General features: G+C 49.1%; 1 protein-coding gene across 1 annotated transcript in view; it reads left to right on the top strand.

Moving 5' to 3' along the window:
- The window catches only part of TCF25 (TCF25 ribosome quality control complex subunit), a 64,647-nt gene extending 55,659 nt beyond the window's left edge, over positions 1–8,988 (top strand). Inside the window, exon 19 of the mRNA XM_032979564.2 lies at positions 5,889–8,988. Coding sequence (XP_032835455.1) covers positions 5,889–6,140 — 252 coding nt within the window. The 3' untranslated portion in view covers positions 6,141–8,988. The remainder of the gene's footprint in view (positions 1–5,888) is intronic.
- Positions 8,989–26,847: the final 17,859 nt, after the last annotated feature.

Genomic DNA, 26,847 nt, shown 5'->3' on the forward strand with positions numbered 1-26,847 from the left:
GAAGAATGGCAGGCGCATCTTACAGATGACTAGTTGATGGTCAGAGGGCAGATCAGCTCCACGGTAGGTCCTGGTGTCAAGGACATGGGCTCGCATTCGCTGGTCCGTCACTATGTAGTCCAGCAGATGTTCTTGCTTGGACCCGGCATGCATCCATGATGTTGTGTGGATGCGCCGATGCCGGAACAGCGTGTTGGTAATTACAAGCCCATGGGCTGCACAAAAATCTAGCAGCCTCCTACCGTTGTTATTGAGCTGATCTGCCCCGTGCCCTCCAATCACTCCAGACCAGGTGCCAGTATCATGACCAACTCGGGCATTGAAGTCACCCAACATGATGACTCTATCCCGAGGGGCCACTTTAGCCAGCACCTGTGACAGGAGGTCATAGAAGGCGTCTGACTCATCGGCTTTGCCTGCATCCCTCCACGGATGTTCGTCTTCGGTGGGGGCATAAGTAACCACGACCACCATTCCTCGCCTCCGGTTGATGGGAAGGCGAGCCCAAAGTAGCCTGGGGCTTACAGCTTCCCACACCTCACCGCCACGCTCCCACGCCCCCTTCATTCTTTTGTTCAAAAGAAGACCCACACCCTGTTGTTTGGCAGTCTGCTGCCCCGAGTAGAGGACTGTCCACCCCTCATGGTGTGCGGAGCCAGAGCCGGTCCACCGGACCTCCTGAATGCCGCATAGATCCAGGCGGTACCGGTCCAGCTCCCGACAGAGGAGTGGCAGCCTCTCCTCTGCAATGAGCGTTCGAACATTCCACGTGGCCACCCGTAGTGGCTTTTCGTTGTTTCTGGAGTAGCCCCGAGGGTAGGTATTCAATCTCCTGGCTCCGCCAATTGGGGTTTGGCCAGGAGACGTCATAGACGCCTGGCCCCCCGGGGCCTCCGGCACAAGCTTATTAGTTACATATTTCAGTTTAATTCGTGGTTTCGTGGTAATTAATTGAAGGTGGGTGGGTTACCAGCCCCTCGCACCCGTCCAGAGCCCCCGTTTAGCCCCTGTGGTGGACACATATGCCATGAGGGGAGGAGCCAATCAAAATTGGATCTCCTCCCACAGCACTGTCCACGACAGAGTTGCCCGTCCGGCACCGCGAGGAGGTAGGGGGTTGTTTTGCCGGAGACAGATAGACACACACACAGATAGACACACACACAGCTACACACACACACAGCTACACACACACTCATAGCTACACACACTCACTCATAGCTACACACACAGCTACACACACACAGCTACACACACACACAGCTACACACACTCTCATAGCTACACACACATAGATACACACACTCATAGCTACACACACACAGCCACACACACACAGCTACACACACACACAGCTACACACACACACAGCTACACACACACACAGCTACACACACACAGCTACACACACACAGCTACACACACATAGATACACACAGCTACACACACAGCTACACACACATAGATGCACACACACATAGCTACACACACACACACAGCTACACACACTCACAGCTACACACACAGCTACACACATAGCTACACACACAGCTACACACACACACAGCTACACACACACAGCTACACACATACACAGCTACACACACTCATAGCTACACACACACAGCTACACACACACTCATAGCTACACACACACTCATAGCTACACACACTCATAGCTACACACACTCATAGCTACACACACTCATAGCTACACACACACAGCTACACACACACAGCTACACACAATCATAGCTACACACACAGCTACACACACAGCTACACACACACAGCTACACACACACATAGCTACACACACTCACAGCTACACACTCACAGCTACACACACTCATAGCTACACACACAGCTACACACACACACAGCTACACACACACACAGCTACACACACACTCACTCATAGCTACACACACACAGCTACACACACACACACATAGATACACACACACAGCTACACACACAGATACACACACAGCTACACACACAGCTACACACACACATAGATACACACAGCTACACACACATAGAGGCACACACACATAGCTACACACACACACAGCTACACACACTCACAGCTACACACACACACAGCTACACACACAGCTACACACATAGCTACACACACAGCTACACACACACAGCTACACACACACACAGCTACACACATACACAGCTACACACACTCATAGCTACACACACACAGCTACACACACACAGCTACACACACACTCATAGCTACACACACACTCATAGCTACACACACACTCATAGCTACACACACTCATAGATACACACACACACAGCTACACACACACACAGCTACACACACACAGCTACACACACACAGCTACACACAATCATAGCTACACACACAGCTACACACACATAGATACACACACAGCTACACACACACATAGCTACACACACTCACAGCTACACACACTCATAGCTACACACACACAGCTACACACACTCATAGCTACACACACAGCTACACACACACAGCTACACACACACTCACTCATAGCTACACACACACAGCTACACACACACACATAGATACACACACACACCCTCATAGCTACACACACACAGCTACACACACACAGCTACACACACACAGCTACACACACACAGCTACACACACACAGCTACACACACACTCACAGCTACACACACTCATAACTACACACACACAGCTACACACACATAGATACACACACACAGCTACACACACACAGCTACACACACTCATAACTACACACACACATAGATACACACACATAGCTACACACACACACACAGCTACGCACACATTCATAGCTACACACACTCATACCTACACACACACTCATAGCTACACACACACAGCTACACACACATAGATACACACACACAGCCACACACACACACACATAGCTACACACACACACAGCTACACACACACACTCATAGCTACACACACTCTCATAGCACACACACACAGCTACACACACACAGCTACACACACACAGCTACATACACACAGCTACACACACACAGCTACACACACACTCACTCATAACTATACACACACACATAGCTACACACACACTCATAGCTACACACACACTCATAGCTACACACACTCATAGCTACACACACTCATAGCTACACACACTCATAGCTACACACACATAGCTAAACACACACAGCTACACACACACTCATAGCTACACACACACTCATAGCTACACACACATAGCTACACACACACTCATAGCTACACACACACTCATGGCTACACACACACTCATGGCTACACACACTCATAGCTACACACTAACACATAGCTACACACACAGCTACACACACACACACAGCTACACACACACATAACTACACACACTCATAGCTACACACACACTCATAGCTACACACACACTCACAGCTACACACACACAGCTACACACACTCATAACTACACGCACACAGCTACACACACACTCATAGCTACACACATAGCTACACACACTCATAGCTACACACACACTCATAGCTACACACACACTCATAGCTACACACACACACAGCTACACACACACATAGCTACACACACACATAGCTACACACACACAGCTACACACACTCATAACTACACACACACAGCTACACACACACTCATAGTTACACACACAGCTACACACACATAGCTACACGCACACAGCTACATACACACAGCTACACACACACAGCTACACACACTCATAGCTACACACACTCATAGCTACACACACACTCATAGCTACACACACACTCATAGCTACACACACGCTCATAGCTACACACACACACACTCATAGCTACACATACACTCATAGCTACACACACACATAGCTACACATACACAGCTACACACTCATAGCTACATACACACAGCTACACCCACATAACTACGCACACACATAGCTACACACTCATAGCTACACACACACACATAGCTACACACACACATAGCTACACACACATAGCTACACACTCATAGCTACACTCATAGCTACACACATAGCTACACACACACTCATAGCTACACACACACTCATAGCTACACACACATAGCTACGCACTCATAGCTACGCACTCATAGCTACGCACTCATAGCTACGCACACCTAGCTATGCACACATAGCTTCGCACACATAGCTACACTCATAGCTACACACACACATAGCTACACACACATTGCTACACACTCATAGCTACGCACAATCATAGCTACGCGCACTCATAACTACACTCATTGCAACACACTCATAGCTACACACTCATAGCCACTCACTCATAACTACGCACACATAGCTCCGCACTCATAGCCACTCACTCATAGCCACTCACTCATAGCTACTCACTCATAGCTACACTCATACATAGCTACACACTCATAGCTACACACACATAGCTACACACTCATAGCTACACACTCATAGCTACACACTCATAGCTACACACACACAGCTACACACTCATAGCTACATACACACAGCTACACACACATAGCTACGCACACACATAGCTACACACTCATAGCTACACACACATAGCTACACACTCATAGCTACACTCATAGCTACACACATAGCTACACACACACTCATAGCTACACACACACTCATAGCTACACACACATAGCTACACACTCATAGCTACGCACTCATAGCTACGCACTCATAGCTACGCACACCTAGCTACGCACACATAGCTACGCACACATAGCTGCGACACATAGCTACACTCATAGCTACACACACACACATAGCTACACACACATTGCTACACACTCATAGCTACGCACAATCATAGCTACGCGCACTCATAACTACACTCATAGCTACACACACACACAGCTACACACACATAGCTACGCACACATAGCTACGCACACATAGCTACGCATTAATAGCTACGCACACATAGCTACGCACTCATAGCCACTCACTCATAGCCACTCACTCATAGCTACTCACTCCTAGCTACAATCTCATAGCTACACACACATAGCTACACACTCATAGCTACACACTCATAGCTACACACTCATAGCTACACACTCACACTCATAGCTACACACACACATAGCTACACACTCATAGCCACTCACTAATAGCTACACACTCATAGCCACTTACTTATAGCTACACACTCATAGCTACACACACACATAGCTACACACACATAGGTACACACAGAGCTACACACTCATAGATACACACTCATGGCTACACACTCATAGCTACACACTCATAGCTACACACTCATAGCCACACACTCATAGCCACACACTCATAGCCGCACACTCATAGATGCACACATAGCTACACTCTCATAGTCACACACTCATAGCCGCATACTCATAGCTACACACACATAGCTACACACACATAGCTACACACAGAGCTACACACTCATAGCTACACACTCATAGCTAAACACACAGCCACACACTCATAGCTACACACTCATAGCTACACACTCATAGCTACATTCATAGCTACACACTCATAGCTACACACACACATAGCTACTCACTCATAGCTACACACTCATAGCTACCCACACTCATAGCCACACACACATAGCTACACACACTCATAGCTACACACTCAACTACACACTCATAGCTACACACACATAGCTACACACACATAGCTACACACTCATAGCTACACATTCATAGCTACACACACATAGCTACACACATAGCTTCACACTCATAGCTACCCACACTCATAGCCACACACACTCAGCCACCCACATCGACACGTGTCGATGTAATTGGTCGTCGTTGTGGTCGTCGTTGTGGTCGTTGCTGCTGTTGCGGTGGCGGTCGCAAGGATCCCGTCGCACAGGGTGCGTTAGGCGCGGACGACGATGGAGCCGACGCCGGAGCCGAGGGGGCGGAGGGAGGAGGGGACGGGGGCCGTGAGGTCGGCAGGGGAATCACTCAGCTGCTCGCCGCCATGAGGGAGCTGCTCGCCAACATTCGATTCGACGACGACGGAGGGCGGGCGGGGGGCGGCGTTGGGGGGGCCGGCGACCCGGACGACCCGGACGACCCGGGGCACCAGGAGGAGGAGTGGGACTGAGGACGCTCGGCACGGCACGCTCGGCTCGGCACGCTCGGCTCGCCACGCTCGCCACGCTCGCCACGCTCGGCACGCAGACGTACGCTCGCCGTGGACGGATCAGGCGATTGTCGTTTCCACCTCCCCTCCAGAAGGTTGTCCTCTCGATTCCAGGAGATCCACGACCACTGGACAGTGTTCGCCATCTCCAGTAAATCTCACATCAGTTGTTATTTTCTTCTTCTTCTTCTCCTTCTCCTTCTTTCCTATCTTCCAACCCCCCCCCCCCCCGTCTCTAGTCGAACTTCTCGATCTTAAGCGGGACCACCTGTCGATCCGGCAGACCTCTTCCAGCAGACTTTAACTTACAGAAGATGCCCTTGATCCCCAGAAGATGTCCTCCATCTCTCGACGGATCATCAACTCCTGAAGATGTCCTCCATCTCTAGATGTATCACCACCTCCAGAAGACGTCCTCCATCTCTAGATTGATCACCACCTCCAGAAGATGTCCTCCATCTCTAGATTGATCACCACCTCCAGAAGATGCCCTCCATCTCTAGATTGATCACCACCTCCAGAAGATGCCCTCCATCTCTAGATGGATCACCATCTTCAGAAGATGTCCTCCATCTCTAGATGGATCACCATCTCCAGAAGACGTCCTCCATCTCTAGATGGATCACCATCTTCAGAAGATGTCCTCCATCTCTAGACGGATCACCACCTCCAGAAGATGCCCTCCATCTCTAGATGGATCACCATCTCCAGAAGATGCCATCCATCTTTAGATGGATCACTATCTCTAGAAGATGCCATCCATCTCTAGATGGATCACCATCTCCAGAAGACGTCCTCCATCTCTAGATGGATCACCATTTCCAGAAGATGCCCTCCATCTCTAGATTGATCACCATCTTCAGAAGATGCCCTCCATCTCTAGATGGATCACCATCTCCAGAAGACGTCCTCCATCTCTAGATGGATCACCATTTCCAGAAGATGCCCTCCATCTCTAGATGGATCACCATTTCCAGAAGATGCCCTCCATCTCTAGATGGATCACCATTTCCAGAAGATGCCCTCCATCTCTAGACGGATCACCATCTCCAGAAGATGTCCTCCATCTCTAGATGGATCACCACCTCCAGAAGATGTCCTCCATCTCTAGACGGATCACCATCTTCAGAAGATGTCCTCCATCTCTAGATGGATCACCATCTCCAGAAGATGTCCTCCATCTCTAGACGGATCACCATCTTCAGAAGATGTCCTCCATCTCTAGATGGATCACCATCTTCAGAAGATGTCCTCCATCTCTAGATAGATCACCACCTCAAGAAGATGTCCTCCATCTCTAGACGGATCACCATTTCCAGAAGATGTCCTCCATCTCTAGATAGATCACCACCTCCAGAAGATGTCCTCCATCTCTAGACGGATCACCACCTCCAGAAGATGCCCTCCATCTCTAGATGGATCACCATCTTCAGAAGATGTCCTCCATCTCTAGATTGATCACCACCTCCAGAAGATGCCCTCCATCTCTAGATGGATCACCATCTCTAGAAGATGTCCTCCATCTCTAGACAAATCACCACCTCCAGAAGATGTCCTCCATCTCTAGACGGATCACCACCTCCAGAAGATGTCCTCCATCTCTAGACGGATCACCATTTCCAGAAGATGTCCTCCATCTCTAGATAGATCACCACCTCCAGAAGATGTCCTCCATCTCTAGACGGATCACCATCTCCAGAAGATGTCCTCCATCTCTAGACGGATCACCACCTCCAGAAGATGCCCTCCATCTCTAGAAGATAACCTTCAAGAAGATGCCATCCATCTCTGGACGGATCAGCATCTCCAGAAGATGCCTTCCATCTCCAGAATTCTGCCACAGTGGTGGAACGGTTCAAAGCAGTGCTCGATTTTATCTCCCGCCAGTGGCAGCTGAAACGACGGGGTCAATAAATTTTCCCAAATCTGCCCACCACTTCTGCCCCCCCCCCCCCCCGCCTCTCCCCCCAAGAGCTGTTGGTTGCGCACAATCGAATCTCGTACGCATCTCCGCAACCAGTTGCCGTGAGCAGGTTGCGGAATCACGACGCAACTGGTCGCTGCTCCCGCGCAACCAAAAAAAAAATATCGCAAACCACACACGACCACAGTTCTCCGCAGCAGCTGCAGTCGATCAACTCCCTTTCTCCCTCCCCACCGTGTGATGTGACGGCCTTCATAGGTGCTACCCGCTAACAGTCTGTTAAAGGCTATACGGGGGGGGGGTGGATCTTTGTCTTTGTTTTGTGTGTGCGCACGTGGGAAGCGGGTTCGCGGTGGTTAAGCTCGCTGCGCGAGGAAACCAGCGGAGCCGAGTTCGATTCCCCCGCTCGTGGCCAAAACACCAGGTCCGGTCATTGGTCCCGGGCCTCCCCTGGGTCGACTCGGCCTCAAATTTGTACCCTGGTGCGGTGTGTAAACGTCGCCAACTCGGGAGACGAAGGCGGCCGGCCGTGGTGCTGGCAAGCCCACCCCCTCGTGCGCCCCACAGTGCCGGCCTTTCCTAGGCCCCGCTAACTCGCTACCTACGGCACTTGCCCCAACACCCTGCCGAGGCTACACGTGGGTGGGGGGGGCGGATCTTTGGAGCTTCTCAGACACGAGGTGGGTGAGGAGGGGGGGGAGGGCGGGGCTCTGCTGCTGCTGCAAAAAGTGGGCGTGGCTGCGCTCAGTTTAGCCACGCCCAGTCACATGGCCACGCCCGCTGCTAGCGCAACCGCTCGCTCGGATGTGGGCAAAGCGGCTGCCGCCGGTCGTCCGACCGCGTCCTGTGTCCGGTTTGAAGGAAATAAAAGGCGGACGTTGTTCACCAGTGGGCATGTCGTGGTTGCTGTTGCTGCTGATGGTGGCGCATGGGTTGTAATCTGTGGCTGCGCGGCTGCTGGTTATCGTGGGCGAGGTCGGTGCAGCAGCTGTCCCGGGTCGGCCAAAGAGACGGGGAACAACACCAATAGCAATGGGGGGGGGGGGGTGAGAAGGGGGGCGACTCCACAACAGCTGAGCCACGATGGCGGATGACACAACAACAACAACAACCGCCATTCGCCACTAAGTGGTGGTGACATCACCACGACGCTTGTGCCAGGCTAGGTGCACCTTGAGGCCGCGTGAAGTGTCGAACGCCCGCTGGCAGGAGGTTACAGGGCAGACCCAGGTTCCACCACGGGTCGACTGATTGAGATGACTGGCCGATGCACCACCTGTGCCCCCTACTGTGCCAACCTGCTGTGCTTTAGCCACCCGGCGCTCCGCTCGTTGTTGTGAGCGTCGCTCCTCCGCCCTCCGTTGTTGTTGGAGGGGCGACTGCCTCCAACTGCCCAGTAGCATCCTTCACGAACCTCCTCCACAGAGGCCGATCTTGACACCGCTGGTACCAGTCATCGGCAAGTCCACTCAGCTCCACGTCCTCCTGTACCACATCACTCCATCTCTTCTCTAGCCCGTGCCGTGCCCGTTTAGCCCCCTCGATCCGGCCGAACAAAAGCTGTTTCGGCATGCGGTGGCTGGGCATGCGGGCAACATGACCCAGCCATCGCAGCCTTGCCCGCCGGAGGAGCTCACCGATGGGACCGTGCCCAGATCTTTCAAGGATTTGTGAGTTCCTCACACAATCCAGTCTGGTTAAACCCAGGATGGATCGTAGGCAGGCCAGCCTAAATGTTTCTAACCGGCGAAGATGTTCCATTGAGGGGGTCCACGTTTCGCAAACAAAACAAACTGAGGGCATGACCATGGCCGAGAAGACCCGAAGCTTCATGTGTAGCGACAGACCTGGCATTTATACACACAAATAAACAATCTATAGGGAGCGCAAAATAGAGACAATGGTAGACACGCCACTAAAAATAATTTCGGGGACCCTTTTCTGCAAGTATCAAAGTATGAAAATTATGATTAGGTTTTACTCATCTCTGGCCATACGACAGTTGTGTTAAGATGTTCAAACACCAAATAGATTCATACTCTTTGGCTCTTTCGGTGAAGTCACGTAGATAGAACATTAATAGATCACGACGTTTCGATCGCAACACAAGCCACCGTCTTCAGGTGAGAGAGAGAGACCGTCTTCAGGTGAGAGAGAGAAATCTTTCCCTCTCCCTGAAAAAGCTTTCTCTCACCTGAAGACGGTCGCTTGTGTTGCGATCGAAACATCGTGATCTATGAATCTCCTACCCACGTGACTTTACCCAAAGAACCAAAGAGTATGAATTCCTGCAGTCACGAAAGCTTCAAATCGAGACCAAATAGATTCCTCTTGCAAAGCATCAAGTCTTGCATTGGCCACACACGGTACTTGTAGTAGTGAACATGCTAACAAACAGGGCTCTAACAAGAATGTTACTTGCATTGTCGTTGTATAATAATGTTACATTGTCTTTGAAACAGATTGGCCTACACCAGAGACAGCCTTCTCTATGGCCTAGTCTCACCACCAGTGCGATTTGCTGGTTTATCCCAGGATGTTTCCGTTGCGCGTCGTCGCTTTAAGATGTTTCTCTGTTCATATTTCGTTTGTTGCGGTTGCACCCGACTCAAAGAGCCGCGTGGCTCACAGGGCTATACCTAATACATGAAACTTGAGACCAGAGAATGAGGCCAAAAGGCGTAGATAGCACAAGGACAATGCCACTATCAAGGACATTGAGAGCTCGGGGTGAGCAGTCACACCATGGCACCTCCGTTGCCTATCGAAATATAAGGAATAGGTGTTACCCTTTCAGGCCATAATAACACAGTTGTGTTGTGATATTCAAACACCGAACAGAAACCTTTAGCAAGGAATCCTGTCACTGCATTAACCCACACACGATGCTTGTGGTGAACGTGCAAACACAAAAAGCACGCTCTGGTAGTTTATGATGCATTGTCTATGAAACTGATTGGTCCACACCAGAGAGACGGCTTTCTTTAGAGCCTAGTCTCACTAACAGCGTTAGACCAGAGGACGACACACAGGCGTTAAAACAGGTGTTTCGATGTTTGCACGTTCACGATAAATACTGTGTGGTTAATGCAGTACATGATTCCTTGAAATCGGCAGTGCCGGATTATCTTAGGAGCAAAGGTAGCTGCATATGCTATGGGCCCCGCACTTTCAAGGGCCCCACGCTAAATGCTTTCAAGCTATCAGCTTCGGTTCAGTGATTTTGCACTTGCTCTATTACTGTAGTACTATACTGCCTTCGACTTTTATGAACGACTTGGTATCAAGGTTAGCGATTTGTCGTATTATCTGGCTGTATAGCAAATGAAAAAATACAATTACTTTACTATGCAAGTAAAAAAAATGTGTTTGAATATTTAAGTGTTTTTTTATTTTATTTAGGACCCCTGTATAACGTATGATACAGGCCCCACAGTAGTTTGCAACTTCCCTGTTCACTTTGGGGTATGACAGGGATGTCCTCTGGCTCCCACATTATTTAAGCCTTCAATAGCTCTACCGGAGGAATTTTCATGTGGTACAGATACAATGGGAGGCTGATCGATGCCCGGGTGCGGTCAAGGGATGGCTCCCTATTGCTCAACCACGTTATGTATGACGATGATCTGGTAATTGCTGCTCACTCAGAGGAGGAGTTGGAGGCGCTGGTGCTGAAACTGGAGCTTACCACTAAGAGGTGGGGCCTTACCATCAGCCCCACCAAAACTAAGCACCTGCCTAGGTATTTTGTACCATCGGGCACTCCACCCCCACAACTCCCAATTGGTGATGGAGCAGTTGTGGAGAGAGTGGATAGTTTCCCATACCTGGGCAGTGTGCTCATGACCGGCTCCGGTTTGACAGCAGAGGTCTCACTCCGAATCAGTCGAGCGGCATTATCTTTTCATCAGTTGCGTAACGCTGTGTGGAAGCTACCTGGTCTGTCGCTCCGCACGAAGCTTCAGGTCTTCTCGGCCACTGTCATTCCCTCCCTTCTCTGCGGTTGTGAAACGTGGACCCCCCTAATGGAGCATCTTCGCCGGTTAGAAACATTTAGGCTGGCCTGCCTACGATCCATTTTGGGTTTAACCAGGCTGGATTGTGTGAAGAGCTCACATATCCTTGAAAGATCTGGGCAAGGTCCCATCGGTGAGCTCCGGCAGGCAAGGCTGCGTTGGCTGGGTCAAGTAGCCCACATGCCCAGCCACCGCATGCCTAAACAGCTTTTGTTCGGACGGATCGAGGGGGCTAAACGGGCACGTTACAGGCTAGAGAAGAGATGGGGTGATGTGGTACAGGAGGGTGTGGAGCTGAATGGACTTGCCGATGACTGGTACCAGCGGTGTCAAGATCGGCCTCTGTGGAGGAGGCTCGTGAAGGACGCTACTGGGCAGTTGGAGGCAGTCGCCCTCCAACAACAACGCAGGGCGGAGGAGCGACGCTCACAACAACGAGCGGAGCGCGGGGTGACTAAGGCACAGCAGGTTGGCACAGTAGGGGGCACAGGTGGTGCATCAGCCAGTCATCTCAGTCATCTCAATCGACCCGTGGCACCTGCTGGGTCTGCCCCGAGACCTCCTGCCAGTGGGCGTTCGACACTTCACGCGGCCTCAAGGTGCACATGGCCTGGCACAAGCGTCGTGGTGAGGTCACCGCCAATTAGTGGCGAATTGCGGTTGTTGTTGTTGAGCATGGATCGAGTTGTGACACGTTGAACACCTGTATGTGTTCCAACATGGATCAAGCTATGCTATTTTGAATAAGGGGCCGTCCATAAATGACGTCACGTGATTTTGGACGATTTTTGTCCCCCCCCCGCCTCCAAAAACCATATTTCTATTTTGAAAATAAAACATGCTTCAAATCGCTTTAAACTATTGTCATTTGTAGCGCGTATTTAATGCGGCGCTGCACACTCTGATGTCGCAGGAGAAAACATTTAAGAAGTCTATTTAATTAAGTAGAACGTGTCGTCTATACTTATTTATAAAGTTGCGCAGTTTGATGTGACGTCACGTTTCTCAACCCCCCCCCCCTTCGTCACACATCGTCACAAATGTCTGACCCCCCCCCCAAGGTGCGTGACGTCATTTATGGACGGCCCCTAATGTTGTGTACGAGTTCGAGTGTAGATCGAGCATGGATCAAGTTGTGATGTTTTGAATACTGATGCATGTGTTTGACCTTGGATCGAGCATGGATCAAGCTGTGATGTTTTGAATACTGATGCATGTGTTTGAGCTTGGATCGAGCATGGATCAAGCTGTGATGTTTTGAATACTGGTGTGCATGTGTTCGAGCTCGGATCGAGCATCGATCAAGCTGTGATGTTTTGAATACTGGTGTGCTTGTGTTCGAGCGTGGATCGAGCATGGATCAAGCTGTGATATTTTAAATACTGGTGTGCATGTGTTCGAGCGAGGATCACGCATGGATCAAGCTGTGATGTTTTGAATACTGGTGTGCATGTGTTTGAGCGAGGATCACGCATGGATCAAGCTGTGATATTTTGAATACTGGTGTGCATGTGTTCGAACGTAGATCGAGCATGGATCAAGCTGTGATGTTTTGAATACTGGTGTGCATGTGTTCGAGCGTGGATCGAGCATGGATCAAGCTGTGATATTTTGAATACTGGTGTGCATGTGTTGGAGTGTGGATCTAGCATGGATCAAGCTGTGATATTTTGAATACTGGTGTGCATGTGTTGGAGTGTGGATCTAGCATGGATCAAGCTGTGATATTTTGAATACTGGTGTGCATGTGTTCGAGTGTGGATCTAGCATCGATCGAGCTGTGATATTTTGAATACTGGTGTGCATGTGTTCGAGTGTGGATCTAGCATGGATCAAGCCGTGATATTTTAATATCTACGCCGATGTGTTCGAGCGTGGATAAAGGTTTGTATTGTAAAAAAAAAGGTCTATTCTCGTTTAATTGAGCATTGAATCGTTCAAAACACGTCGATTCCCGTTGCAGTGTCCCTTATATGGACAAAGCAATGCCCAATTACTCCATATACGGGCCTGAATCATATTCTTGGTTCTTTCGGTAAAGTCACGTAGAATTTTTTTAAATAATAAAATAAAAATGCTATTTTTTTTTCAATTTCTCGTTTAAAATTTACAATTTTTATTTTATTTTACTATTATTTTATCGAGCATGGATCAAGCTGTGATATTTTGAATACTGGTGTGCATGTGTTTGAGCGTGGATCGAGCGTGGATCAAGCTGTGATATTTTGAACTCTGCTTCTTTGCCCGTCCGAGGACGGAAGCTGTAATATTTACGAAAAAATCGAGCGGAGTGATAATTGTATCTTGTGTAAAGTTAATGGCAGTGAATCTTGCAGCAAAAGTACATCATCAAACACTTCGCTGCAGTTCACTGTAGCACTGTATAAAAACTGACCTTCAATTTGTTCAAATTCACTGCTCTGATTCTTTATTCTCTTTTTGCTTTCGGCCACTGGGGTCGAAATAAATTGGAAATCGATGCAATATCTGGAAAATCACCGAGAAATTTCTATTTTAACATAATGTAGAAGCATCAATTAGACTTACCTTTTTAGACTTTGTTGCTGCGTAGAATTATTGATTACATTCACTATCAATGAAGAAACGTCAAACTTAACGATAATTTGCGGAAAAATTGTATTTCCGCTCGACCTGCGTGAGTGTAAAATTTCCACCCGCTCATGATTATTAATGAGGGGGGGGGTCTTTTGCAGTGATGTCATGTACGGATGTAGCACTGTGCTGCGTAGATTTATTTAGGACTTTCTGTAAAAGAAACGTCGTCATATTCGAAGCGACTTTGCGAAAAAAATATCTTTCCGCTCAACATTCGTCCGCGTGAGTGTAAAAATCCACCCGCGCATGATTATTTTATTATTAATGATGGGGGGGGCATGTGGATTGGCGTCACGCGCGTTACACACGTTTCTGGGCTATTATAGTCGTCATAATTGTGTGCATGTGTTCGAGCGTGGATCGAGCATGGATCAAGCTGTGATGTTTTGAATACTGGTGTGCATGCGTTCGAGCGAGGATCTAGCATGGATCAAGCTGTGATGTTTTGAATACTGGTGTGCATGTGTTTGAGTGTGGATCATGCATGGATCAAGCTGTGATGTTTTGAATACTGGTGTGCATGTGTTCGAGCGAGGATCGAGCATGGATCAAGCTGTGATGTTTTGAATACTGGTGTGCATGTGTTCGAGTGTGGATCTAGCGTGGATCAAGCTGTGATGTTTTGAATACTGGTGTGCATGTGTTCGAGTGTGGATCTAGCGTGGATCAAGCTGTGATGTTTTGAACACTGGTGTGCATGTGTTCGAGCGAGGATCGAGCATGGATCAAGCTGTGATGTTTTGAATACTGGTGTGCATGTGTTCGAACGTAGATCGAGCATGGATCAAGCTGTGATATTTTGAATACTGGTGTGCATGCGTTCGAGCGTGGATCGATCATCGATCAAGCTGTGATGTTTTGAATACTGGTGTGCATGTGTTCGAGCGTGGATCAAGCTGTGATGTTTTGAATACTGGTGTGCATGTGTTCGAGTGTGGATCTAGCGTGGATCGAGCTGTGATATTTTGAATACTGGTGTGCATGTGTTCGAGTGTGGATCTAGCATGGATCAAGCCGTGATATTTTAATATCTGCGCCGATGTGTTCGAGCGTGGATAAAGCTTTGTATTGTAAAAAAAAAAAGGTCTATTCTCGTTTAATTGAGCATTGAATCGTTCAAAACACGTCGATTCACGTTGCAGTGTCCCTTATATGGACAAAGCAACGCCCAATTACTCCATATACGGGCCTGAATCATATTCTTGGTTCTTTCGGTAAAGTCACGTAGAATTTTTTTTAAATAATAAAATAAAAAATGCTATTTATTTTCAATTTCTTGTTTAAAATTTACAAATTTTATTTTACTATTACTTTATCGAGCATGGATCAAGCTGTGATATTTTGAATACTGGTGTGCATGTGTTCGAGGGGGGATCGATCATCGATCAAGCTGTGATGTTTTGAATACTGGTGTGCATGCGTTCGAGCGTGGATCACGCATGGATCAAGCTGTGATGTTTTGAATACTGGTGTGCATGTGTTCGAGCGTGGATCGAGCATGGATCAAGCTGTGATGTTTTGAATACTGGTGTGCGTGTGTTCGAGTGTGGATCTAGCATCGATCAAGCTGTGATATTTTGAATACTGGTGTGCATGTGTTCGAGTGTGGATCTAGCATGGATGAAGCCGTGATATTTTAATATCTGCGCCGATGTGTTCGAGCGTGGATAAAGTTTTGTATTGTAAAAAAAAATGGTCTATTCTCGTTTAATTGAGCATTGAATCGTTCAAAACACGTCGATTCCCGTTGCAGTGTCCCTTATATGGACAAAGCAACGCCCAATTACTCCATATACGGGCCTGAATCATAATCTTGGTTCTTTCGGTAAAGTCACGTAGAATTTTTTTAAAATAATAAAATAAAAAATGCTATTTATTTTCCATTTCTTGTTTAAAATTTACAATTTTTATTTTACTATTATTTTATCGAGCATGGATCAAGCTGTGATATTTTGAATACTGGTGTGCATGTGTTTGAGCGTGGATCAAGCTGTGATGTTTTGAACTCGGCTTCTTTGCCCGTCCTAGGACGGCAGCTGTAATATTTACGGAAAAATCAAGCGGAGTGATAATTGTATCTTGTGTAAAGTTAATGGCAGTGAATCTTGCAACAAAAGTACATCATCAAACACTTCGCTGCAGTTCACTGTAGCACTGTAGCACTGTATAAAAACTGGCCTTCAATTTGTTCAAATTCACTGCTCTGATTCTTTATTCTCTTTTTGCTTTCGGCCACTGGGGTCGAAATAAATTGGAAATCGATGCAATATCTGGAAAATCACCGAGAAATGTCTATTTTAACATAATGTAGAAGCATCAATTAGACTTACCTTTTTAGACTTTGTTGCTGCGTATAATTATTGATTACATTCACTATCAATGAAGAAACGTCAAACTTAACGCGAATTTGCGGAAAAATTGTATTTCCGCTCGACCTGCGTGAGTGTAAAATTTCCACCCACTCATGATTATTAATGAGGGGGGGGGGTCTTTTGCAGTGATGTCATGTACGGATGTAGCACTGTGCTGCGTAGATTTATTTAGGACTTTCTGTAAAAGAAACGTCGTCATATTCGAAGCGACTTTGCGAAAAAAATATCTTTCCGCTCAACATTCGTCCGCGTGAGTGTAAAAATCCACCCGCGCATGATTATTTTATTATTAATGATGGGGGGGGCATGTGGATTGGCGTCACGCGCGTTACACACGTTTCTGGGCTATTATAGTCGTCATAATTGTGTGCATGTGTTCGAGCGTGGATCGAGCATGGATCAAGCTGTGATGTTTTGAATACTGGTGTGCATGTGTTCGAGCGTGGATCACGCATGGATCAAGCTGTGATGTTTTGAATAATTGTGTGCATGTGTTTGAGCAAGGATCACGCATGGATCAAGCTGTGATATTTTGAATACTGGTGTGCATGTGTTCGAGCGTGGATCGAGCATGGATCAAGCTGTGATGTTTTGAATACTGGTGTGCATGTGTTCGAGCGTGGATCGAGCGTGGATCAAGCCGTGATATTTTAATATCTGCGCCGATGTGTTCGAGCGTGGATAAAGGTTTGTATTGTAAAAAAAAAAGGTCTATTCTCGTTTAATTGAGCATTGAATCGTTCAAAACACGTCGATTCCCGTTGCAGTGTCCCTTATATGGACAAAGCAACGCCCAATTACTCCATATACGGGCCTGAATCATATTCTTGGTTCTTTCGGTAAAGTCACGTAGAATTTTTTTAAATAATAAAATAAAAAAATGCTATTTTTTTTCAATTTCTTGTTTAAAATTTAAAATTTTTCTTTTACTATAATTTTATCGTGGTTTTTTACTTTTATGATTTTATTTAGTTATTTTGAACTTTATTTTTTTATTTTTTTTATTTTTTGTTTTCTATCTACGTGACTTTACTGAAAGAACCAATAATATGAATTCCTGCGGTCACGAAAGTTTTAAGTAAAAAATGTTTAGCCTCAATCATTAAACATAATTTATCATCCATTCTCTCGCGGATTTATTTCATCATGTTGCAGCGCACGACCCTGGTTATGCAACACATCAGCACTCGGTGTGATGCGTGGGGTGGGTGGGGCGGGTGAGTGAGATGTTAACTACCTCGCCTGGTACACAGGAGGTCGTGGGTTAGATCACGACCCTGATGATGCCTGCTGTAGATTTGGAGTCTGCGTCTCTCTCTCTCATCATCATCACAGTGGCTAGGAGATGTTAACTACCTCGCCTGGTACACAGGAAGTCGCGGGTTAGATCACGACCCTAACGATACCTGCTGTATATTTGGAGTCTGCGTCTCTCTCTCTCATCATCACGGTGGCTAGGAGATGTTAACTACCTCGCCTGGTATACAGGAGGTCGTGGCTTCAATCCAGACCCTAACGATGCCTGCTGTATATTTGGAGTTTGCGTCTCTCATCATCATCACGGTGGCTAGGAGATGTTAACTACCTCGCCTGGTGTACAGGAAGTCGTGGGTTAGATCACGACCCTGACAATGCCTGCTGCTGCTGTATATTTGGAGTCTGCGTCTCTCTCTCATCATCATCATCACGGTGGCTAGGAGATGTTAACCATCTCCCCTGGTACACAGGAAGTCGTGGGTTAGATCACGACCCTAACGATACCTGCTGTATATTTGGAGTCTGCGTCTCTCTCACTCTCATCATTACGGTGGCTAGGAGATGTTAACTACCTCGCCTGGTATACAGGAGGTCGTGGCTTCAATCCAGACCCTAACGATGCCTGCTGTATATTTGGAGTTTGCGTCTCTCATCATCATCACGGTGGCTAGGAGATGTTAACTACCTCGCCTGGTACACAGGAAGTCGTGGGTTAGATCACGACCCTGACGATGCCTGCTGCTGCTGTATATTTGGAGTCTGCGTCTCTCTCTCTCTCATCATCATCACGGTGGCTAGGAGATGTTAACTACCTCGCTTGGTGTACAGGAAGTCGTGGGTTAGATCACGACCCTGACGATGCCTGCTGCTGCTGTATATTTGGAGTCTGCGTCTCTCTCTGTCATCATCACGGTGGCTAGGAGATGTTAACTACCTCGCCTGGTACACAGGAAGTCGTGGGTTAGATCACGAACCTGACGATGCCTGCTGCTGTATATTTGGAGTCTGCGTCCCTCTCTCTCTCCGTGGTCGCGTGGATCTTTCTCCTGGTCCCCCGGTTTTTTTCCCCCTCCACGTTTACAATCGACATCACCACCACGCGTTCTCGAGTACAGGATTTGGCTGCTGCTGCTATAAACGCCCACGTGACGATAAGCCACTGACTTCGTTGAGCTGTCACTTGTGACGGCCAGGTCTGTTCTGAACAATAATTTAATACCCCAGTGAGGCATTTCCCTGGCAGGATGGGGGGGGGGGGGGGATGGTGTAGTGTCGTATTTGTAAAGTGTCCGGGTGATGCGTTCACCGGTCTTGTACGTTGCACTGCTATCCATGTGTTTGTGTGACTGCATTTGTCGTTGTCACGTTCTTGCCTGGTGAGACATCTGTGAGTGAAAAAGAGCTTTATAGCTCGTCGGATTCCTCCCGCAAGTAATAAACACAGCGGAGTATTTCAGATTGTTTTGCCGCTCAGAGATTTCCACACACCGACGGTGGCGACGGCGATTAAGCCACTTTGTGTTGAGCCGCCATCGTTTGTGATGGCCCAGGGGGCCGCTTCTGACAAAGCGCTACACAACGGCCTCAGTGGGGCATTGCCCTGACTTTACCGGTTCTTTTGGTAAAGTCACGTAGATAGAAAAAAGAAAAAAATATTCTTGGTTCTTTCGGTAAAGTCACGTTGAAGGGAAACAATAAAATAATAATATATTTTTTATTATTTTATCGTTTCCCTTCAACGTGACTTTTTTATTATTTTATTGTTTCCCTTCAACGTGACTTTACCGAAAGAACCAAGAATATGAATCACTGCAGTGACGAAAGCTTTGAATAAAAAAAAATACAATTTTAAATTCTAAACAATACATCGAAAATAATAAAAGAATAAAAACCCCCCACGAAGTTTCGATCGCAACACACAAGCGGGCTACATCATCAGAAGAGACAAGCCGACTTCATCATCACAAGACACAAGCGGGCTACATCATCACAAGACACAAGCGGGCTACATCATCAGAAGACACAAGCGGGCTACATCATCACAAGACACAAGCGGGCTACATCATCACAAGACACAAGCGGGCTTCATCATCACAAGACACAAGCGGTCTTCATCATCACAAGACACAAGCAGTCTACATCATCACACGACACAAGCAGTCTACATCATCACAAGACACAAGCGGGCTACATCATCAGAAGACACAAGCGGTCTACATCATCACAAGACACAAGCGGGCTACATCATCACAAGACAAGCAGTCTACATCATCACAAGACACAAGCAGTCTACATCATCACAAGACACAAGTGGTCTACATCATCACAAGACACAAGCGGGCTACATCATCACAAGACACAAGCGGTCTTTATCATCACAAGACACAAGCGGGCTACATCATCACAAGACACAAGCGGTGTTCATCATCACAAGACACAAGCGGTCTACATCATCACAAGACACAAGCGGGCTACATCATCAGAAGACACAAGCAGTCTACATCATCACAAGACACAAGCGGTCTACATCATCACAAGACACAAGCGGGCTACATCATCACAAGACACAAGCGGGCTACATCATCACAAGACACAAGCGGGCTACATCATCACAAGACACAAGCGGGCTACATCATCACAAGACACAAACAGTCTTCATCATCACAAGACACAAGCCGACTTCATCATCAGTAGACACAAGCGGGCTACATCATCACAAGACACAAGCGGGCTACATCATCACAAGACACAAACAGTCTTCATCATCACAAGACACAAGCCGACTTCATCATCAGAAGACACAAGCGGGCTACATCATCACAAGACACAAGCGGGCTACATCATCACAAGACACAAGCGGGCTTCATCATCACAAGACACAAGCGGGCTACATCATCACAAGACACAAGCTGTCTTCATCATCACAAGACACAAGCGGGCTTCATCATCACAAGACACAAGCGGGCTACATCATCACAAGACACAAGCGGGCTACATCATCAGAAGACACAAGCAGTCTACATCATCACAAGACACAAACGGGCTACATCATCACAAGACACAAGCGGTCTACATCATCACAAGACACAAGCGGTCTTCATCATCACAAGACACAAGCGGGCTACATCATCACAAGACACAAGCGGGCTACATCATCACAAGACACAAGCTGTCTTCATCATCACAAGACACAAGCGGGCTTCATCATCACAAGACACAAGCGGGCTACATCATCACAAGACACAAGCGGGCTACATCATCACAACACACAAGCGATCATCAGAAGACACAAGCGGTCTTCATCATCACAAGACACAAGCGGTCTACATCATCAGAAGACAGAAGCGGTCTTCATCATCACAAGACACAAGCGGGCTACATCATCACAAGACACAAGTGGTCTACATCATCAGAAGACACAAACGGGCTACATCATCAGAAGACACAAACGGTCTACATCATCACAAGACACAAACGGGCTACATCATCAGAAGACACAAGCCGGCTACATCATCAGAAGACACAAACGGGCTACATCATCACAAGACACACACGGGCTACATCATCAGAAGACACAAGCGGTCTACATCATCAGAAGACACAAGCGGGCTACATCATCACAAAACACAAGCGGGCTACATCATCACAAGACACAAGCGGGCTACATCATCACAAGACACAAGCGGGCTACATCATCACAAGACACAAGCGGGCTACATCATCACAAGACACAAGCGGGCTACATCATCACAAGACACAAGCAGTCTTCATCATCACAAGACACAAGCGGTCTTCATGATCACAAGACACAAGCGGGCTACATCGTCACAAGACACAAGCAGTCTACATCATCAGAAGACACAAGTGGTCTACATCATCACAAGACACAAGCGGGCTACATCATCAGAAGACCGCTTGCGTGTTGCGATCGAAACGTCGTGGGGTTTTTTTTAGCTTTTATTATTTTCAATTTTTATTTTAAGTTATGTTTTTATTATTTTTATTTTCTACCTACGTGACTTTACCGAAAGAACCGAGAATATTAATTCCTGCAGTTGCGAAAGTTTGAAGTCGATGGTGGGGGGGGGGGGGTGTTATTGATATTTTATTAATCTTTTTTTGTACTTTGCACTGCCATCGTTTGTTGTTGCGACGTTCTTACCTCGTGCACCCCTCCTGACACATCTGTGAGTAGAACACAAATCAAAAGAGCTTCATAGCTCATCAGATTCCTCTTGCAGTATCAATATCTCGATTGCGATTCCGTGTGCCGTTACTGGCCCCATTGGTGCTCACTCGTAGTCCTTGCCACCGACAGCCCTTGCCACCGACAGCACTTGCCACCAACAAGCCCTTGCCACCAACAAGCCCTTGCCACCAACAATACCTTGCCACCGAGAGCCCTTGCCACCGACAGCACTTGCCACCAACAAACCCTTGCCACCAACAATACCTTGCCACCAACAGCCCTTGCCACCAACAGCCCTTGCCACCAACAATCCCTTGCCGACAACAACCCTTGCCACCAACAATCCCTTGCCACCGACAGCCCTTGCCACCAACAATCCCTTGCCACCAACAATCCCTTACCACGAACAATCCCTTGCCACCAACAGCCCTTGCCACCAACAGCCATTGCCACCAACAGCCCTTGCCACCAACAAGCCCTTGCCACCAACAGCCCTTGCCACCAACAATCCCTTGCCACCAACAGCCCTTGCCACAAACAATCCCTTTCCAACAACAATCCCTTGCCACCAACAACCCTTGCCACCAACAGCCCTTGCCACCAACAATAACTTGCCACCAACAGCCCTTGCCACCAACAATACCTTGCCACCAACAATCCCTTGCCACCAACAACCCTTGCCACCAACAGCCCTTGCCACCAACAATACCTTGCCACCAACAATCCCTTGCCACCAACAACCCTTGCCACCAACAATCCCTTGCCACCAACAACCCTTGCCACCAACAGCCCTTGCCACCAACAGCACTTGCAAGCAACAAGCCCTTGCCACCAACAGCCCTTCCCACCAACAGCCCTTGCCACCAACAATCTCTTGCCACCAACAATCCCTTGCCACCAACAAGCCCTTGCCACCAACAGCCCTTCCCACCAACAACCCTTGCCACCAACAATCCCTTGCCACCAACAGCCCTTACCACCAACAATCCCTTGCCACCAACAACCCTTGCCACCAACAATCCCTTTCCAACAACAATACCTTGCCATCAACAAGCCCTTGCCACCAACAGCCCTTGCCATCAACAATCACTTGCCACCAACAATCCCTTGCCACCAACAGCCATTGCCACCAACAGCCCTTGCCAACAACAGACCTTGCCACCAACAGCCCTTGCAAGCAACAAGCCCTTGCCACCAACAGCCCTTGCCACCAACAATCCCTTTCCAACAACAGAACTTGCCACCAACAACCCTTGCCACCAACAGCCCTTGCCACAAACAATCCCTTGCCACCAACAACCCTTGCCACCAACAACCCTTGCCACCAACAACCCTTGCCACCAACAATCCCTTGCCACCAACAATCCCTTGCCACCAACAATCCCTTGCCACCAACAATACCTTGCCACCAACAATCCCTTGCCACCAACAATCCCTTGCCACCAACAGCCCTTGCCACCAACAGCCCTGCGTAGACTCCACGGGGGGTGGGGATGATGGAACTTTGCCTTTAGTTGGCCGTAAGTCTTCGTGCCAGGGAGCGGCTCTTATCAAGTCTGGCTCCCGTGCGCCCCGCGCGTCTCCAGCTCCCGGATTAAACTTTGACACAGGCTCAATTTCTTAATTGCACAATTGCTAAAATCACCGCCGCCACCGCCGCCACCACCACCAAACAACCACAATAAATGCCACACGGGTAGGAGAGTGGGCGGGAGAGGAGAGACTCGTGTACACACATGCCTCAAGATGATCTCTATGTCGACCCTGTGACTCTGGATGGAGCGAAATGATCCGCGGAAGAATATTGTGGATGGTGGCATCGTCGGGCAGAAACGGCGGGCGACAGGCAGAAGGTACTGCTGGGGTTTGTCGGTGGCTGGGAGGTGGTGGTGGTGGTAGTGGTGGTGGGGTTTGTAGGTAGCTGGGAAGTGGTGGTGGTGCTGGGGTTTGTCGGTGGCTGGGAGGTGGTGGTAGTGGTGGTGGTGCTGAGGTTTGTAGGTAGCTGGGAGGTGGTGGTGGGGTTTGTAGGTAGCTGGGAGGTGGTGGTGGTGCTGGGGTTTGTAGGTGGCTGGGAGGTGGTGGTGGTAGTGGTGGTGCTGGGGTTTGTAGGTAGCTGGGAGATCGTGGTGGTGGTGGTGGTGGGGGGGTTTGTGGGTGGCTGGGAGGTGGTGGTGGTGCTGGTGCTGGGGTTTGTAGGTAACTGGGAGATGGTGGTGGTGCTGGGGTTTGTCTGTGGCTGGGAGGTGGTGGTGGTGGTAGTGGTGGTGGGGTTTGTAGGTAGCTGGGAGGTGGTGGTGGTGCTGGGGTTTGTCGGTGGCTGGGAGGTGGTGGTAGTGGTGGTGGTGCTGAGGTTTGTAGGTAGCTGGGAGGTGGTGGTGGGGTTTGTAGGTAGCTGGGAGGTGGTGGTGGTGCTGGGGTTTGTAGGTGGCTGGGAGGTGGTGGTGGTAGTGGTGGTGCTGGGGTTTGTAGGTAGCTGGGAGATCGTGGTGGTGGTGGTGGTGGGGGGGTTTGTGGGTGGCTGGGAGGTGGTGGTGGTGCTGGTGCTGGGGTTTGTAGGTAACTGGGAGATGGTGGTGGTGCTGGGGTTTGTCTGTGGCTGGGAGGTGGTGGTGGTGGTAGTGGTGGTGGGGTTTGTAGGTAGCTGGGAGGTGGTGGTGGTGGGGTTTGTAGGTAGCTGGGAGGTGGTGGTGCTGGGATTTGTAGGTAGCTGGGAGGTGGTGGTGGTGGTGGTGCTGGGGTGTGTAGGTAGCTGGTGGTGGTGGTGCTGGGGTTTGTAGGTGGCTGGGAGATCGTGGTGCTGGTGGTGGTGGTGGGGTTTGTAGGTAGCTGGGAGATCGTGGTGGTGGTGGTGGTGGGGTTTGTAGGTGGCTGGGAGGTGGTGGTGGTGGTGGGGTGTGTAGGTAGCTGGGAGTTGGTGCTGGTGGTGGTGCTGGGGTTTGTAGGTGGCTGAGAGGTGGTGGTGGTGGTGGTGGGGTTTGTAGGTAGCTGGGAGGTGGTGGTGGTGGTGGTGGGGTTTGTAGGTGGCTGGGAGGTGGTGGTGGTGGTGGGGTGTGTAGGTAGCTGGGAGGTGGTGGTGGTGCTGGGATTTGTGGGTAGCTGGGAGGTGGTGGTGGTGGTAGTGGGGTTTGTAGGTGGCTGGGAGGTGGTGGTGGTGATGGTGGGGTTTGTAGGTGGCTGGGAGGTGGTGGTGGTGGTGGTGGGGTGTGTAGGTAGCTGGGAGGTGGTGGTGGTGCTGGGATTTGTGGGTAGCTGGGAGGTGGTGGTGCTGGTGGTGCTGGTGGTGGTGCTGGGGTTTGTGGGTAGCTGGGAGGTGGTGGTGGTGGTGCTGCTGGGGTGTGTAGGTGGCTGGGAGATCGTGGTAGTGGTGCTGGGGTTTGTAGGTGGCTGGGAGATCGTGGTGGTGGTGCTGGGGTTCGTCGATGGCTGGGAGGTGGTGGTGGTGGTGGTGCTGGGGTGTGTAGGTAGCTGGGAGGTGGTGGTGGTGGGGTTTGTAGGTAGCTGGGAGGTGGTGGTGGTGCTGGGGTTTGTAGGCAGCTGGGAGGTGGTGGTGGTGGTGGGGTTTGTAGGTAGCTGGGAGGTGGTGGTGCTGGGGTTTGTGGGTAGCTGGGAGGTGGTGGTGGTGGTGGTGCTGCTGGGGTGTGTAGGTGGCTGGGAGATCGTGGTAGTGGTGCTGGGGTCTGTAGGTGGCTGGGAGATCGTGGTGGTGGTGCTGGGGTTTGTCGATGGCTGGGAGGTGGTGGTGCTGGGGTTTGTAGGTAGCTGGGAGATCGTAGTGGTGGTGCTGGGGTTTGTAGGTAGCTGGGAGGTGGTGGTGGTGGGGTTTGTAGGTAGCTGGGAGGTGGTGGTGGTGGTGGTGGTGGTAGTTCCTGAAGCCTTCAATAGCTGTACCGGGGGAATCTCCATATGGTACAGATATAATGGGAGGCTAATCGATGCCCGGGTGCGGTCAAGGGATGGCTCCCTATTGCTCAACCACGTTATGTATGCTGATGATTTGGTAATAGCTGCTCAGTCAGAGGAGGAGTTGGAGACGCTGCTGCTGAGACTGGAGCGTGCCACTAAGAGGTGGGGCCTTACCATCAGCCCCACCAAAACTAAGCACCTGCCTGGGTATTTTGTACCATCGGACACTCCACCCCCACAACTCCCAATCGGTGATGGGGCAGTTGTGCAGAGAGTGGAGAGTTTCCCATACCTGGGCAGTGTGCTTATGACTGGCTCCAGTTTAACAGCAGAGGTCTCACTCCGAATCAGTCGAGCGGCAATATATTTTTATCGGTTGCGTAACGCTGTG

This window comes from Petromyzon marinus, chromosome 74 (genome assembly GCF_048934315.1).
Source record: "Petromyzon marinus isolate PM22_M1 ecotype Great Lakes invasive population chromosome 74, UKy_Petmar_22M1.pri1.0, whole genome shotgun sequence".
Lineage (NCBI taxonomy): Eukaryota > Metazoa > Chordata > Hyperoartia > Petromyzontiformes > Petromyzontidae > Petromyzon > Petromyzon marinus.